Source organism: Vicia villosa, linkage group LG7 (genome assembly GCF_029867415.1).
Source record: "Vicia villosa cultivar HV-30 ecotype Madison, WI linkage group LG7, Vvil1.0, whole genome shotgun sequence".
NCBI lineage: Eukaryota > Viridiplantae > Streptophyta > Magnoliopsida > Fabales > Fabaceae > Vicia > Vicia villosa.
Genome location: NC_081186.1, coordinates 68,908,721 through 68,924,287, shown reverse-complemented (window position 1 = coordinate 68,924,287; position 15,567 = coordinate 68,908,721). Strand labels below are relative to the sequence as shown.

At 36.0% G+C, this 15,567-nt stretch overlaps 2 protein-coding genes across 2 annotated transcripts; both read right to left on the bottom strand.

Moving 5' to 3' along the window:
- Positions 1–1,182: 1,182 nt before the first annotated feature.
- Positions 1,183–6,355, bottom strand: LOC131620691 (hydroxyacylglutathione hydrolase cytoplasmic). The gene is made up of 7 exons (XM_058891834.1): positions 6,197–6,355; positions 5,986–6,108; positions 4,835–4,996; positions 3,889–3,967; positions 3,546–3,659; positions 1,641–1,817; positions 1,183–1,462 (listed from the first exon to the last, which is right to left on the bottom strand). The coding sequence occupies exons 1-7, from the start codon at positions 6,241–6,243 to the stop codon at positions 1,388–1,390; spliced, it is 777 nt and encodes a 258-aa protein (XP_058747817.1). The 5' UTR covers positions 6,244–6,355; the 3' UTR covers positions 1,183–1,387.
- Positions 6,356–7,211: 856 nt separating this feature from the next.
- On the bottom strand, positions 7,212–9,310 carry LOC131619268 (uncharacterized). The gene is made up of 2 exons (XM_058890381.1): positions 8,140–9,310; positions 7,212–8,032 (listed from the first exon to the last, which is right to left on the bottom strand). The coding sequence occupies exons 1-2, from the start codon at positions 9,308–9,310 to the stop codon at positions 7,212–7,214; spliced, it is 1,992 nt and encodes a 663-aa protein (XP_058746364.1).
- Between the last annotated feature and the right edge of the window lie 6,257 nt (positions 9,311–15,567).

Below are 15,567 nucleotides of genomic sequence, written 5' to 3'. Positions count from 1 at the left end.
TACAACATTAAGGGGGATTTCGAAAAATGCATCTTTGATATATCTCATATTATGTGTAATAAACACGTTTTCAATAACTTAAAATGAATTCGTGAAATTTTACAAAAATGCATCTTCGAATCTACCCAAAAAAATTATGAAGATACATATGTTGTATCATATTTTAACAAAATGAGACATGTAGCTAAATTTTAAGAATTGATTTAATTTTAAGTGCACTCGAATATCTATCTTCGAACATCAATAAAAACATTTTTAAATTTTCAAATGCGTGAGATGCACCCTAAAATGGAATTAACATTTCTCATAAAAGCATAGCTTGAGTTACTTATTACATGGCTTCTTTGTTACATCGCATATGCTACAGAACTTAAAAGATATTCAACACTTTGATCGCATGCTGACATAGCCTATACATGACTTAAATTTTATTTACATCTTTTATTACTTTGATATCTGTGTATTTGCAAACAGGAGTGACATTTGGACCTCAAAATATCATCACCGTATAGCTGACACTTCAATAAATTTTAAGAACAGACAAGAACAACATCCAAACTATATTCTACTATGCACCTGAAAGCTAACATTAGAAACTTATAAAAATCATATCCAAATGCGATAGCATATCCAAACACACATTCAATGTTATAATCTTTATCAATAGAAAATCCTAAAATATTAAGAGCCTGGAAATTATACTACAATTTTCTGTTTCCAATAAAAATTGATTTGTTGTTAATTAAGAAATCACAGTCTAAATTTGTAAAATTTTAAAATTCGTGATTTTACATAAACTGTCACCAAATCATAAAAATACTTTACAAAAAAAGGAGTTACGAAAAATTCTAAATTTATTAAAAATAAAACTATCCAATATTAAATTTTTTTAAAAATCAAATAAAATTGGTTAAACTTGAATAAAATCACCTAAAACTATTATTGAATGTTCAGCTCCAATTTTACTCAAATTCGATTTTTAAAGCGATATCAGGGTTAACCATATTTAATAAAGCCAGTCTATTATCCTTCAGTTTATACATCCAAAAACCATACAAATACTAAGATTCAATAAGTATGCCATAATTTTCTATCCTTTTCATACATAGATTTTTGGTTATATTTGGAGGGAGAAAGTTACTTTCCAAGTAAACAACATGAATGTAATGGGACATCTTAGTATTTTGACAAGCCAACATTAACATACATGTAACCAACAGTGCAAATCACAATCCATGTCCCTAACATGACAAGCCTATCACACTGTCATTTTAATTTCAGGCAAACCAAACTCTTGTTACAGTGTATATACATTAAGGCCTTATTAATATGGATGCAAGAAGAGGAAAACGAAATATGAGTGAATTAGAAGGCTAGTTTAATTTCCTTAGCCTCTCCAATTGTCTTTCCATTTCCTTAACTCTCCTAAAGCTTCTACCGGTGAACTGCGCCCCACCTTCGCCTGCAAATGTTAACATTTACATTTAAGTCATTAATCCTCCCGTAAACGCGATTAACCACGATTTCATCGTTGTTCAAATATACATAATATATTTATTAAACCTAAAAATTGTGGTTAATCGCATTCACACTTGTAGTTTATGACATTCAGTAGAAGAGGAGTTGAAAAGGTTACAAACCTGGATCGCAGGTAGATCAGCCCTCATGAATGGATTGGTTTCCAACTCTTCCTCAATGGTAGAGGGAATTGTCGGTTGACCAGCTTGCCGCTGATTCTGAGCCCAGTTTAATTTTTGCTGTATCCTTAAATTGTCTGGCTCAACTGTCAGAGCAAATAGCAAGTTCTTCACTGTGTACTGGAAAACAAAAACAAACAAGTCTTACTATGATTAATGATATAAGTCTCTAATGAATACAAGCCTTTGCAGCAAATAGTTAGTAAACTATAGAACAACAATATAAAATTTCTCTTCCCCTCGAAGATACATTATTGATTTAATCAGTGAAACTTTTTGTATTTTAAGCATGAGTGCACAACCAGTTTTGCACAAATGAGCTTCTTGTGAACACACCAAGGAGTAATAAACTTCTGCCAAATCAGAACTTTGGATCAGCCAAATGGTAGATAGCTCTTAAATATCTAAAAACCAAATACATATATTCAACCCAAAAAAGTGTATCATAAAGAAAACTTAAATATGCAGTCCCCAAAAATAGGGTAATTATTGCTTTTAGTCCCTCATAAAAAACTTGTCAAATTATGATCTCATTCACAAAATGATCAGACAATTGGTCTCTGCATATGAAGCGCAGACACCTATAGAATAGGCGTGTCGCAGTATTCGACACTTGTATGACACCCGTACGACACGTGTCGTAAAAGTCAGACATGTGTTGGAAAATTTAGACAAGTGTCCTCAAATAATGGTTTTTTTCCTTGCTTCAACAATCTTTGAATCGGTGTCCGACACTCGGATGACACTCATATCACACATGTTAGAAAACTCAGACAAGTGTTTCAAAAAATTTTGTTTTTTTCTTTCCTCCAACATACTTTTTACAATTTTTTTTGGACAAATCTCAAACATCTAAAAAGTTTAAACATGTATTGAAACAATGTTTTCAATAAAGAGTTAAAGACATTACTTTTGATTAGAATATTTTTAACATGTCTGTGTCGTGTTCTGGTTTCTGTGTCGGATTCTGTGGTTTATAGGTCTCTGTGCTCTTTTAGTCAGGTGTTGGTCCTTTTATGAATGAGGGGGGGCCAATTGTAATCATTTCCAGAAAAGAGAGATCAAAAGCTAACCAAAAATTTGAGGCTCCATAAGAAATCATTATCCTATTTTGAGGTACTAAAAATATACTATTTAAGCCAATTAAGAATAACAGGTTTTGGATTTTCTTGATCAGGATTGCTGTAAGAAAATCAAAGTTCTTGACAGCAAATTTTTTACATGAAATTCTAGGCACAGTGATAGACAAACTCCAGCAAAGGTAAGGAAACAGTATCCATGAACACATAATGACCCCGACCTCAGCACTCAATTTGTTATAGGACTTGAGTGTCAATCGGCTCCATCTTTTTGTATGTTATATTACTATCAAGCTGACGACTCTATGCAAAAGGAATTAGAAAATAAAAACCTCACATTTCTCAGTTTTTACATGAATTTTGGGTGCATGGACTGACCCAAGGTGTTCAGTGTAAACTGTTCACAACTTTAGTAACAACCATCAATTCCTTGTGTAGAATAATGCCACCGCTAACATCTCAAGAAGTTTATAATATTTTGTAGATAGACCAAGATAAGAATTAGGGGAGCAAAAACGGAATCTTTGCAATCAAACTACATATTATCCTAACCAATTGTTGAATGAATGATAGCTCAAATAAATTGTCGTCACTTTCCAATCATCCGATCTCCATTAATTGAATTTGAAACTTCAGTAAAATCATGCATGAACAGTGGAAAAAAGTTTTGTGGATCAATCACATTCATCATTTAAAATCATAAGACCAGTCATCAACACGTTCCCGATAACATTTTCCATTTCAATGATGGGAAGTTGGGTTTCTTTACCTCATGGCCACAGTAAACTAGAGTTGGCTTTGGTAATGAACTTAATGTTACACTGAGCGACTGATACATTTGTTCTGCAGTTCCTTCAAAAAATTTCCCACAACCAGCAATAAACTGTATAGAAGAAACACAACAAATAAATAAGATTTAAAAGTAATAGCTCTTCAAAATTCATATACATGAAAACTTTCATATATAGAGAATATATGCCAAAAATCAAACTCATATACTCGACATAAAGCACTTAGCCTATCGTTAAGTTTATTACATGCATTCAAAAGAACTACTTATTTCCAGACATGTTTCAAAAAGCTCATTAAAATGAACAATATTGAGAACTTACCAGTGTATCTCCAGTAAAAACAGTCGGGACCTCATTCTCTCTCCCAGTAACATAATAACTTATGTGACCGTTGGTGTGGCTAAAAAAGACAGAAAAATGGTTTATGTTCAAAGGGTCTAGAGAAAAGGCAAAACAGAAACTTGGGTTGAATCACTATATAAAAGAGACAATATCAAACAATACTAGAGGAATGATAAGTATTTATAATTAATAATACACGGAAAAAATTATCAACAACCACCGAAAAGGCCAAAGAAGTACGACAATGTGTTCAAGTTATCTTATAACAAAAGTATGTAATACCACATAAGTAGGGCATAAACTCCAAACAGAGGCCAAGAACAATAGGCACAACAAGTTGATCAAGCAGTACATAGTTAACTCTTTAGCTCAAAGCTTCACGGCAAGAGAAACACAATACAAAAGTTATAGTTTCCCTGGTAAAAGAATTATGTAACATTTACCTTACCTAATTACTTACAATATCAGCAATCAATTATTATGTGGGGCAGTTAACACTTAGGAAGTTGATAATCTCTTTAAAAATCCCCCTTTATTTCACTATCATTGATATACAAACACGAGCTAGACTGTTTCTTTCTTTCATTATTCTTGAATCTTGATAATGGAGATTACACTATTTTGTTATTTCACTATGCTCATAAAATTACTTCAGTTATTAAGAAATATCTCAAGATTACGATTTGGATAGAAGCATGGACTTAGATAGAACATTATGACACAAGTTGATCCATGTAGCCGAGCCCACTTAGTGGGATAAGGCTTGATTGTTGTTGTATTTGAAATGAAGCAAAACCATAGGCAAACAACTATGCCTCGGTTTATATGTAATAAAGTGCAGTAATTACAAACCCTCCACTTTTTGGACATCGGAAAAAGAAAGGGTGTCAAACAGAATATAAATTGACAAATTGAACTACCATACCAAGGTGTGTGAAGCGCCAAAACAGTAATATCAGCTCCAAGATGCACCTTATCACCATTTTCAACTGCATTAGTACAACCCTTGACATTATCAATTGAACCACCGTAGACCTTTATTCCAGGCACCAATTCCTTTATCTTCTCATTTCCACCAGCATGATCCCTGTCACAATTTTACACAAAAAATTACAATATTTGATCTCCCCCTCCTCAAAACTCAAAAGAACCGACAGTTGCACCAAATAAAATATTCGAGAAAATGATTTAAAACTTATAGTTAGTCAATTAAATAAATTAATAAGTTAATAATCAAGGCAAATTATCAAAAGCATGATAATACTAACTTTTTGCTCTGGAGCTATCTATCCTATCACGAGGGCTTTGATTTGTAATTCTTTACTTAGCATTGGTGTTATTTGGTTCAAAACACTTTGTAACATTGGTTTCTTTCTCAGCCTACTTGTAGTATAACTTATGCTTCATTTCAGTGCTTTAATAAATTTTACTTCTTCAAAAAGAATGATACCTAGATTATGATTAGCAAACGGGCATACTTGTCCCGTTTAGGCCCGCTCTACAAAAGCTCACAAAAAAACGGAGTGGGGAGGACGTACTTGAGGGTGTGGACCTAAAACCTTGGTCAGCCCCTCCCGGAAAAATATGAAGGCGGGGCAGGGAAGGCCCGCGAGCACTACACCTCTAAAGCCTAAAAATTTATGTTAATGCCACGCCTGCAAAAACCCGCAAGAAAACGGGGCGGACGCATTAGAGGATGCGGGCCTAAAACCTAGGTCCGCTCTGCGAAAAAATGCAGGCAAAACAGGCATGCCCGGCAGGTTGAGTCCGTTTTGCCAACCCTAATTACGACTTCATTTTGAAAGAACTTATTTTCAGTTTACTTGAGTTCATCTTATATTATAAGCACTTATTTAAGTGTTTGAGAACTTATCATATGTACATAAACTATTTTTAACTTATTTTCAATAAGCTTTTCAGGATAACTTATACATAAACACTTATTGAATAAGCACTTAATTAAACAGTTCATCCAAAGAAACCACATGTATACTTTATTCCGAAACCAAAAAAACAATTTTTATAAAATTATTTTCAAATTCAAACTGTTTAGCAACTAAAGGAAGAGAGAGTAACCAGTGATGATGAGTAGTGAGGACGAATTTGAGATTAAGACCGAGTGAATTGGAAACTTGGAGAACCTTCTCCGGTTCAACAGGATCCACCGCTGCAGCTTCTTTGGTACTCTCATCCACGATTCTGCAAATAAAATAACCGACGTAGAATCATTCAAAAGCGATTAAAAAAAAGCATAATAATAATCGGAATGAAGAGAATGAAAAGTTACAAATAGGAATAGTTGTCTTCGAGGCAATGAATGTGAAAGATTTTCATTTTGTGTTTTTGGTTTCTGATTCAACACACTCGCCGAAGCAATCGGTGCTACACTTTGGAAGTAGTACCGATAAATATAGATTTAATACATTTGTCAACAGCCAAAAAAAATAGTGAAGCCTATTCTTTGAAAAATATAAAAACAATTTTAGAGTCTAAAACAAAATGTGAATTTTTTTTTTAAATAACCATGTATTAAAAAAAAATTACGCAAATAACCACGTTTCGGGAAAAATTACGCAAATAACTAGGTTTCAGAATATGTAGACACGAAGGCGCCATCTCACATGGCGTGACACCTTTTTTTTACATCTAGGCGCCAATTGACATGGCACACTAAGTCCAACAAGCCATGTCAAATGGCGCCTCCCTTCATCTTTTAGGAGGAGGAGCCATCTCATATGGCTCCTCATTGTATCTGTCTCTTCTATAAATAATACCCCCTTTCTCCACCATTCTTCACACTTTCTCACTAAATCTTCTCATTTTCTCCCAAATTTTATCATCATGGCTTCTGAGATTTTCACAAGAGATGGGTATGTATTTTTCTCGGTCGTTAAACCGCCGACTAAAATGAAATTTTGGAACATCCATTCCATGGAGCGTCTAAAGAGAGAGTTGAAACGCTGGTTAGATGACGACATCCCAACAGGCGAAGAAATTAGAAGAATTCAGAGAAGAAGAACTGTCATGTCACTTGCGACTGAAACGTCTCGCACTTGGTTGGAGGAAGTTGAAAGAGACAGAGACGTAATGATGATGATGCACGGTTCTGATGACATTGTTTTGGTGCTTGTTATTTCTTAGATAAGTTGTCGTATTATTGGCGTTTTTTTATCCGTTGTATGTGTTGTTTTTAAGTCGTTATGTCATTTAATTTCTAACAATAATATGTGTTGTAACAAATGTTCTGAATGAAAAGAAGACATGTCTAGATCTTAAATGAAGTGTGCATACAAAATTCAATTCTAAGAACCACTAGCACGATTAGGACAATTTTTTTTATTGTGTCCGACTTGGCGACATAAACCACACTTTCTTTCTAGCTTATCGAGATCGTCCATTTCAGTTGTGATACGCTTGCTTTTGGGACGACCCTTTTTATTTCTCCGCATTTGGTCGTTGTGCCAAACAATTTCCCCCTCGTACGCAGGCCAATAATCCTCTTTTGCTACCACTGCAAAGTCATTGTTGTATACGTGGAGCAAGGTCTCAGACTTGTAAATGGGAGACAGGAGTGCTAATGCATCTAAGTGAGAATGGGCACATGCTGCAATGACATGGGAGCAAGGCATACAAAATGCCTGAAACTTGCCGCAATCACACCAACGTTCTTCTAGTAGAACCCTATACTCTTGTCTTGGTAGCCCTTCGCCGTGGTCGATTGTCTCTCTGGCCATGAAATTATGGTTATGTCGGTCAAACCTTGTAACCATATGTGTGTTGGCCTTCGCGCCTTCTGCCTTGATAAATCTTGTGCAACATTCACTCCACAATTGTCCATCTCGTAACACAGCGTCCCACCTTTCACCTCTTTGTGCAAACAATGAAGCCATCCTAAAATATGTTGATTTTACCAAAGCGGTTCCAGGGAGGTGTCGTATGCCTTTGAAGACATCGTTCATTGATTCAACAAGATTTGTTGTCATGTGTCCCCATCGATGTCCATTGTCATGTGACCTAGTCCATTTCTCCATTGGAATATTATCAATCCAAGTACCTGCATCTGGATTTGACAGTCTGATCTCTCTACGGTAATGTTTGAATGATGGTTGAGTTAATGCATACCCTGCGTTCATAACCAATTTTCGAAGAGCCTGTCTTTAATTTCTCGCGTGAAATTTTGTACAATATGTCTAATGCAGAAGACATGCGTAGAAGGGGGGTCATGCCAACCATTAGCCGGGTTATTGTATGCACTCACAATAGAAGCATGTCTATCAGAGATCAAACAGAGACCAGCTTGCGGAGCCACGTGTGTTCTGAGATTTTTGAGAAAGAAACTCCAACCTCCACCGGTCTCTCCCTCGACTAGAGAGAATGCAATTGGGAAGACGTTGTTGTTTCCGTCTTGTGCGACTGCCATCAGTAGGGTGCCTTTGTATTTTCCGTACAACCACGTTCCATCTATTTGAATAATAGGTTTGCAGAACGCAAACCCTCTGATGCAAGGTTGGAAGGCCCAGAATAGACGATGAAATATTCCATTTCCGCTGACAAGAGTACCATTTGGGTCATATGCGGGCAATGTTTCCATCTCATAAACAGTACCAGGCGCATAAGTGCAGAGTGCATTTAAGTAGCGGGGTAACTCTTTGTATGATTCCTCCCAATTACCGTATACTTGTTCAATCGCCTTGGTTTTTGCTAACCATGCTTTCCTGTACGAGGGCGTATAGTTGCATACTTTAATGATGTGAGAAATTATTGTTCTCACCTTCAATGATGGATCATTGTTGATGAGAGGTAAGATTTCTTGACATATCAGATCGTAACTTAACTTACGATAATCTTGTGAGCGAGAAAAGTTGATGCAAATGTGAGGTTGAGAAATTTTGCCTATCACCCATGAATCACTTCTCAACCTGTATGAAGCAGTGAGCTTGAACAAACACTCAGTATTGGTACATTTGATTTTGTACCGTTCTGCATTTGTTCGGTCCATTTTAAAATCCACAAAGTTTAACATGTGGAACTTTTTTATTGCTCGCATGCACTCATCCTTCGAACGAAAACTATCTTTCTCTTTTAAAGTTGCATCTGACTGCATGCAGACGTTGTGGAATATGTCTGATGAGGGTTCATCACCGGCCATGTCAATGTTCGACATGTGAGACGGCGGTGTGTATGTTGAAATTGGAGGTATTACACCTTCAACATCGTCTTCAGAATCATCGTTCACCATGTCATCAAATGCTAACTCTGGATCTTCTTCGTCTTCATCAATTACATCGACCTCAGCTTGTTCTACTTCGATGGGATCAACGACCTGTCTCTCGTTTGGTTGTTGGAGCAGAACATACAACTCAATCGAGTCGTATCCAGAAAATTCATGATTACAAAACATGTTTTGTAGATCTTCATCATCCTTAACCTCCACCTGGTAAAATTTTGTTTGATCTCCAAAAAAGACCGGATGTTGATAGAAGATCTGTAAAACTGTACCTCGGGATAGCTTGATCTCCAATCAATTTTTGAAATGTACGAAGTTCGATTTCCGACTTAAACAAAATTGGGTAACTTCAGTGTTTCGAAATAAAAAACCGGATGCATCACATTGGTAAGTCTCACCATTGATGTGTGCATTAATAATATATTGAGGTGCAGAGGCCATCTTGTTGTTTTAGTGTTTGAGAGTTTAAGAGTTGTGTTTGAGTACAGAGCTCTTCATTTCATCTGATATATATAGGTGTACAGAAAAAAATAAGAATCACGAGAAAGCCATATGAGATGACGCCTTTGTACAAAAAAAACACTAAGGCGCCATATGAGATGGCGCCTTCTCACCTTTTTGGTCAAGATTCCGAGCTCAGCCTACTCTTACACACTCATACACACTCTGCCACCTATTCTTACACATGCTACACCTAGTCTAGATAGCATAGCCTGCACTAAGCCATCTTGAATGGCGCCTTAGTGTATTTTGGGGAAGGGAGGCGCCATCTCATATGGCTTGCTCGTGACAAGTGCATGTCATGCATGCAACTCCACCCACCTCATTAAATTGGCCATGCAAACTATCTCCTATAAATACACTTGTATGATTTTATTTTTCATCATCACTTCTAACAATCTCTACTACACACTCATATAATTTAGATCAAACTTTCCATTATGGCTCCTCTCACTATGGGCGAGAAACACAGAGGCACAATAGCAAACATTGCCGAATTTGTGAGTTTTACATATTAATTCGTATATTTTACGTTTTCGCATATTTTACACGTTCGTATATTTTACATATTATTATTTTGTTGTTTAGGATGCCGAAAGATTTCGATGTCGTCGACACGGTTTTCCGTCTCCCGATCCTATTATCATACCATATTTAATACAAGCGGGTTTTGGACATGTGATAAACATTTCAAACACAACAATTGACACGAGGTTCATACTTGCACTGTTAGAAAGATGGAGACCAGAAACACACATGTTTCATCTCCCCACTGGTGAATGCACCGTCACCTTAGAAGATGTTTACATGTTGTTGGGTCTTCCCATTGACGGTAACGAGGTGAATGGTCCTGTTCAACTACCCAATACTCTATGTGAGGAATTGTTGGGCAGAGATATGTTAGGTCAAGGTGATGCGAGGGGACAAGGTATTTTTCTTACTCAACTTAAGGGGACAATACTCTTTGTTTTAGGTTTTGCGTAACGGGCATGAATTACACGAAGAATCCTCGACGACATCTAGCCACGTATCGAAATCTTTTGGATCACCTTGGGGAAGGTGATGTATGTATTACCTATACAATTTTCTTATTTTACTTTATTTATCTTTAATCGTTATCATTAATTTAACTTTATATGCAGTTTATTTGGAGATCATATTTGGGTTTGGAGCATCAACCCAACCAAGAGGATATGGAAATTTAGACTGCAAAAACCGCAATCATACGGTTCAACATTGTGGAGATGCACCAGAGCGACCGAGTTAAAATGCAGTTCGACATGCTTCAAGATATTTCGTCTGACCCAACTTGTTTGGATCCTTGGCATCAAAAAAGGGTCGACGGTCAGTGGGATATTGTTAACTGGCAAAATTTTGCACCGGAATGCTGTAGGATGTGGAGGAGACGTGCCCGACATGTGTTATTGTATCCTATTTTCCCCGATGAGCATCCTATGCAACACACACGTCAATATATGTCATGGTACAGAAGGGTTACTAACCCTGAGATGTTTGTGGCTGAGCCGAGGTATTTGGTCGACCCACGCACACGTTGGGCATCAACATCAAATCAACAACAACAATACCAACCAACATACACCACCCAACAAGTAAACCAACCAGAATACCAACAACCGTTCACCACCCAACAACAATACCAACACCATACCTCCCATCAAACACAACAGCGACGTAGATCCACAAGCACCCAACCCCAATACACTGACATGCCCCACACACAACCACAATACCAAAAACAAAGACAATACTTTCGAAGCGACGGTGCGGGCCCTTCATCATACCCTAGCCCAGACATGGGCATGCATGAACAATATTCCCCAACCGACCCCACCTACAGCCAACCATCACACCATACTGGCCAACAAACTTATACGTACCAAACTCCACAAAATCCAATTCCAACTTACCCAACTTTTTCGGATGAGCAATGTTATCGAGTTCGCATTGATCCCACCCCCCACCGATGCGATAAAATTTTGGCAATATGGGTCAACGATTATTTGCAAGCGGGACTTCGGAAGATTTTGATCTGACGGATTACATGGATGCTTAACGCATTGATTTCACGGGGCCCTCAACCCAACCACAACATGAAGGTCCTAGAGTGTAACAACGAACTAGGCGATCTCGCAATAGTCGTTTTCAAAATCCGAACGATAATTAAATTTTATGTAATTCTATTCCTATTATGTAATCGTTTTATCTTAATGGAAATCTTTGTCGTCTTTGTTCAAGTGTCAATTTTCAGTTATTTAAGGAAACAAAAAAAAAACAAAAAAGCACCAAGGCGCCATCTGAGATGGCTTGTTGCAGAAAAGCTGCACATAGGAGCCATCTCAAATGGCGCCTCTCTTAGTAGGAGCTATCTCAAATGGCGCCTCCCTTCATCTGGTACAATGGTGGCGCCATCTCACATGGCGCCTTGGTATCAACGTATTCTGAAACCTGGTTATTTGCGTAATTTTTTCCAAAACGTGGTTATTTGCGTAAATTTTTTTTAATACATGGTTATTTAAAAAAAAAAATTCACAAAATGTCATATGTTTGTAAATACTAAGATAAATAAATAGTTTAAATACTTTTTTTTTCTTCTCTTCTTTAGATAGTTTTTAAATTTTAGTCACCTATTTTAAAAATTAGTGTCATCCCATTTTAAAAACTAGTAGTTTTTTGTTCTCAAGCCTACCTGTTTCTGCCCCGCCCTAATTTTTTTAAGTGGTGGGCCTAGGTTTTAGGCCCACAGATTTTCTCCACCCCGCCTTTACTTTTTATATGGTGGGCTTAAGTTTTAAGCCCGCATCCTCTACTATATTTATCCTTTTCTGCCTCAATTTTTATGGGTTTTTGCAAGATGGACCTAAATGGAGCGGACATCCCCGTTTGTCATTCCTAATCCCTCCTAAGTGTATGTGAATTTTATATAAACACTTAACATAGTAGTTTGAAAAACAACCTAGGACTTGATTTCTCAATCTTGAAGAATCAATGGTTTCATCACTACAATCATCACTGCAACATCAACCAAGTAGAATCAATGGTTTCTTATTGACATTTTCAAGCAATTTGAGAGACTCAATTTCAATCTCCATGCAACTTCTTCCAATAACAATATCAGCTCCAAGAAATGTCTCTTGCATCCGAAATGCTCGATTTCTTTTGCTTTATGGTTAGAAATCCAAAAAAATATATATTCTAAATCCATTCAAAATTGAAAACTACATGTCAGCTTGAATGTTAAATCTCAATTTCACATTTGAAAATTCACTTCATTTGTAATAAATTTTCATTCATTGGGTCAACTCAACTACACAAAGTACCCAATTTTTTCAAACTTTTCATCTTTTTTTGAAAACATTAACTCTTTATAAATAATATGTCAAACTATGTATATTTTTTGTTCAAAATTTTTTTGTGACAGGTCATACAAAATTTTCAACCATTGCTACTTCACACTATCTACATCCTTTCCTCAACTGTAGCCTGCAAATCTAAAAATGCAACATTTTTTCAATTGCTATCCATGTAACACCCTAAATTCCCCGGCATAATTTACAATAAAATCAGAATAAGTTAAATCCAATTTAAACATTTAGGATGTCACCTTCATTCAAAATCATACCCATACAATACGATACGTAACACATATTGAAACATAAATCATATATTTTTCATGTCTCAATTTCATAAACTTTATTAACACCGGAATCCATCAATAACAATCATTTAACTCTTCAACATGAACTAATATTATAAATATTCAAAACTAACGTCAACCACCGAAATTTATCCAACAAAGGGAGTTATACATAATATTACTCCAAAACATAAATAAAAGAAAAGTCGCCCCCTAGTGTTACGTATCAGAGCATGACTCGACTCGACATAAACAACAGAAAGAACAACATCTTCCAAGCTACTCTAAAAGCGTATTAATCTTTATTACCTGCACATTACCCACATAGAGACAACATTCAAACAGTAAGGGTGAGATATCATAATTATATAATGGAATGTATAATAACAAGTGAAGAACAGGTTATTACAAGCACAACATACATCCCAATAACATATTGTACCCATACAATTGCCACAACACTACATCAATAGCATATCCAAATAATAGCATGCTAACACATATAGCATACACAATTCACCATTCATATTGGCATATAATTCACACTTCAACCTTACAAGACAACATCATATCAATTCTTCAATGTCATGTTATGCAACTGACACTAAATCAATGCATATGGTACCAACAGAGCATAAGCTCTCTCCATAGTACCAATTTGGGCAGCAATAGGGCATAAGCCCTCATCGATTCGCCAATCCAGGCCAACAACAGGGCATAAGCCCTCATCAATGTATGCATGCAACTCCAACATACAACATCACAATTATGCAACTACAAGGCGTAATCCCTCAATAATGTGTCATTTCAGGCCAACAATATCATCATCATCATAACGACATCAATTCATCATAGAAAGCATACATCATATTACATCAACGCATAATCACATCATTCATCTTAGCAAAATTACTGAAATATACATCATATGGTTCATTTTATTTTACCAAAGTGTAGTTCATCGCGTTAGCTCTCTAACGCTTCTAACGGCATATCAAACAGACTTACGGTTCAAAAATTATGGCCAAACGATTTTGCACTACAAAATCCAGGGAGCTCGTGTCAAGTGACATGGCCCGTGTCACTCCCAGCCCAAAATTCCATTTTTTTCACTTTTCTGAAACCATAATCCTGTGGACTGACACGACCACCCATGTCAGGTGTAACGCCCGTAGTTTAATTAATTATTTAATTAAATTATTTTCGGATTATTTAGTTGATTAGTCGATCGATTACTAATAGTATTACTTAGTATTATTAATATTAGTAATAATATGCATATAAATATTTCTGAATTATTTTTGATTAAATTGTCGAGTTGTGAATTGTCGATTTAAGTTGTGTTGTTGTTAATTTACTTAATTAATCGATTAAGTTGTAGAAATAGTATTATAATAATACTATATTAATTATTATAGGCTTATAATGGTTAGAAGTGGTAATAGTAGGGGTGTAGAAATTAGGCCCAATAAGAATGATAGAACAATAATGTCATACCCCAAAATTTGCCCACACATTTTCTCCTATTCAAATTCAAATCAAAACACAAAGCTTCAAGACACACCCTCCTAAGCAAAGATCAGAGAATTAGGGTTTGACTTATTCAAAGGAAAACCAGTAAATCAATGGCTCCAAGGCATCTCATATGATTCAATATATCTCACATCATCTCCATGACAAGTATCTAGTCTCATCTCAAAGAATTGGTCACTCAATTGTTCAGAAAGTCAACAGTCGACTAGGTTAACCTAAAAGTCAACGGTGGTCAAAGTAAAGTCAAAACTGCTGATTTTTTGTCAAGATCCTCATATTGAAGTATCATTCACCATTTGATCAAGAATTGATCATGGTTCATCAAGGAAAGATCAAAAATCAACAAATCAAAAAGTTTCTAAATTAGGGTTTGTATAGGAGAAAGTCAACTGAACTTTGACCAGCCATAACTCTCACATGGAACATCAGAAATTTTCCATCCAAAGCTTATTTTGAAGGAAATTTGATTCTCTACAATTTTGTCTAAGTCTAAAAATTTGATTCTCTACAATTTTGTCTAAGTCTCTCACATGCCAAGTCTAAAAATGCTTCATTTGAGGGATATGGACCAAAACATTATAGGTCCTTTTCAAAAGTCAACAAAAAGTCACTTTTTTTAAAAGGACACACAAAGAGCATGGGAAAGAATTTTGATATGAGACCAAAGACACTGGTTAGAGGACTCTCTAAGGTTTCTAAAAAGTCCTAGAACACTTCCATACCTCAAAAATTGAGAGAGATA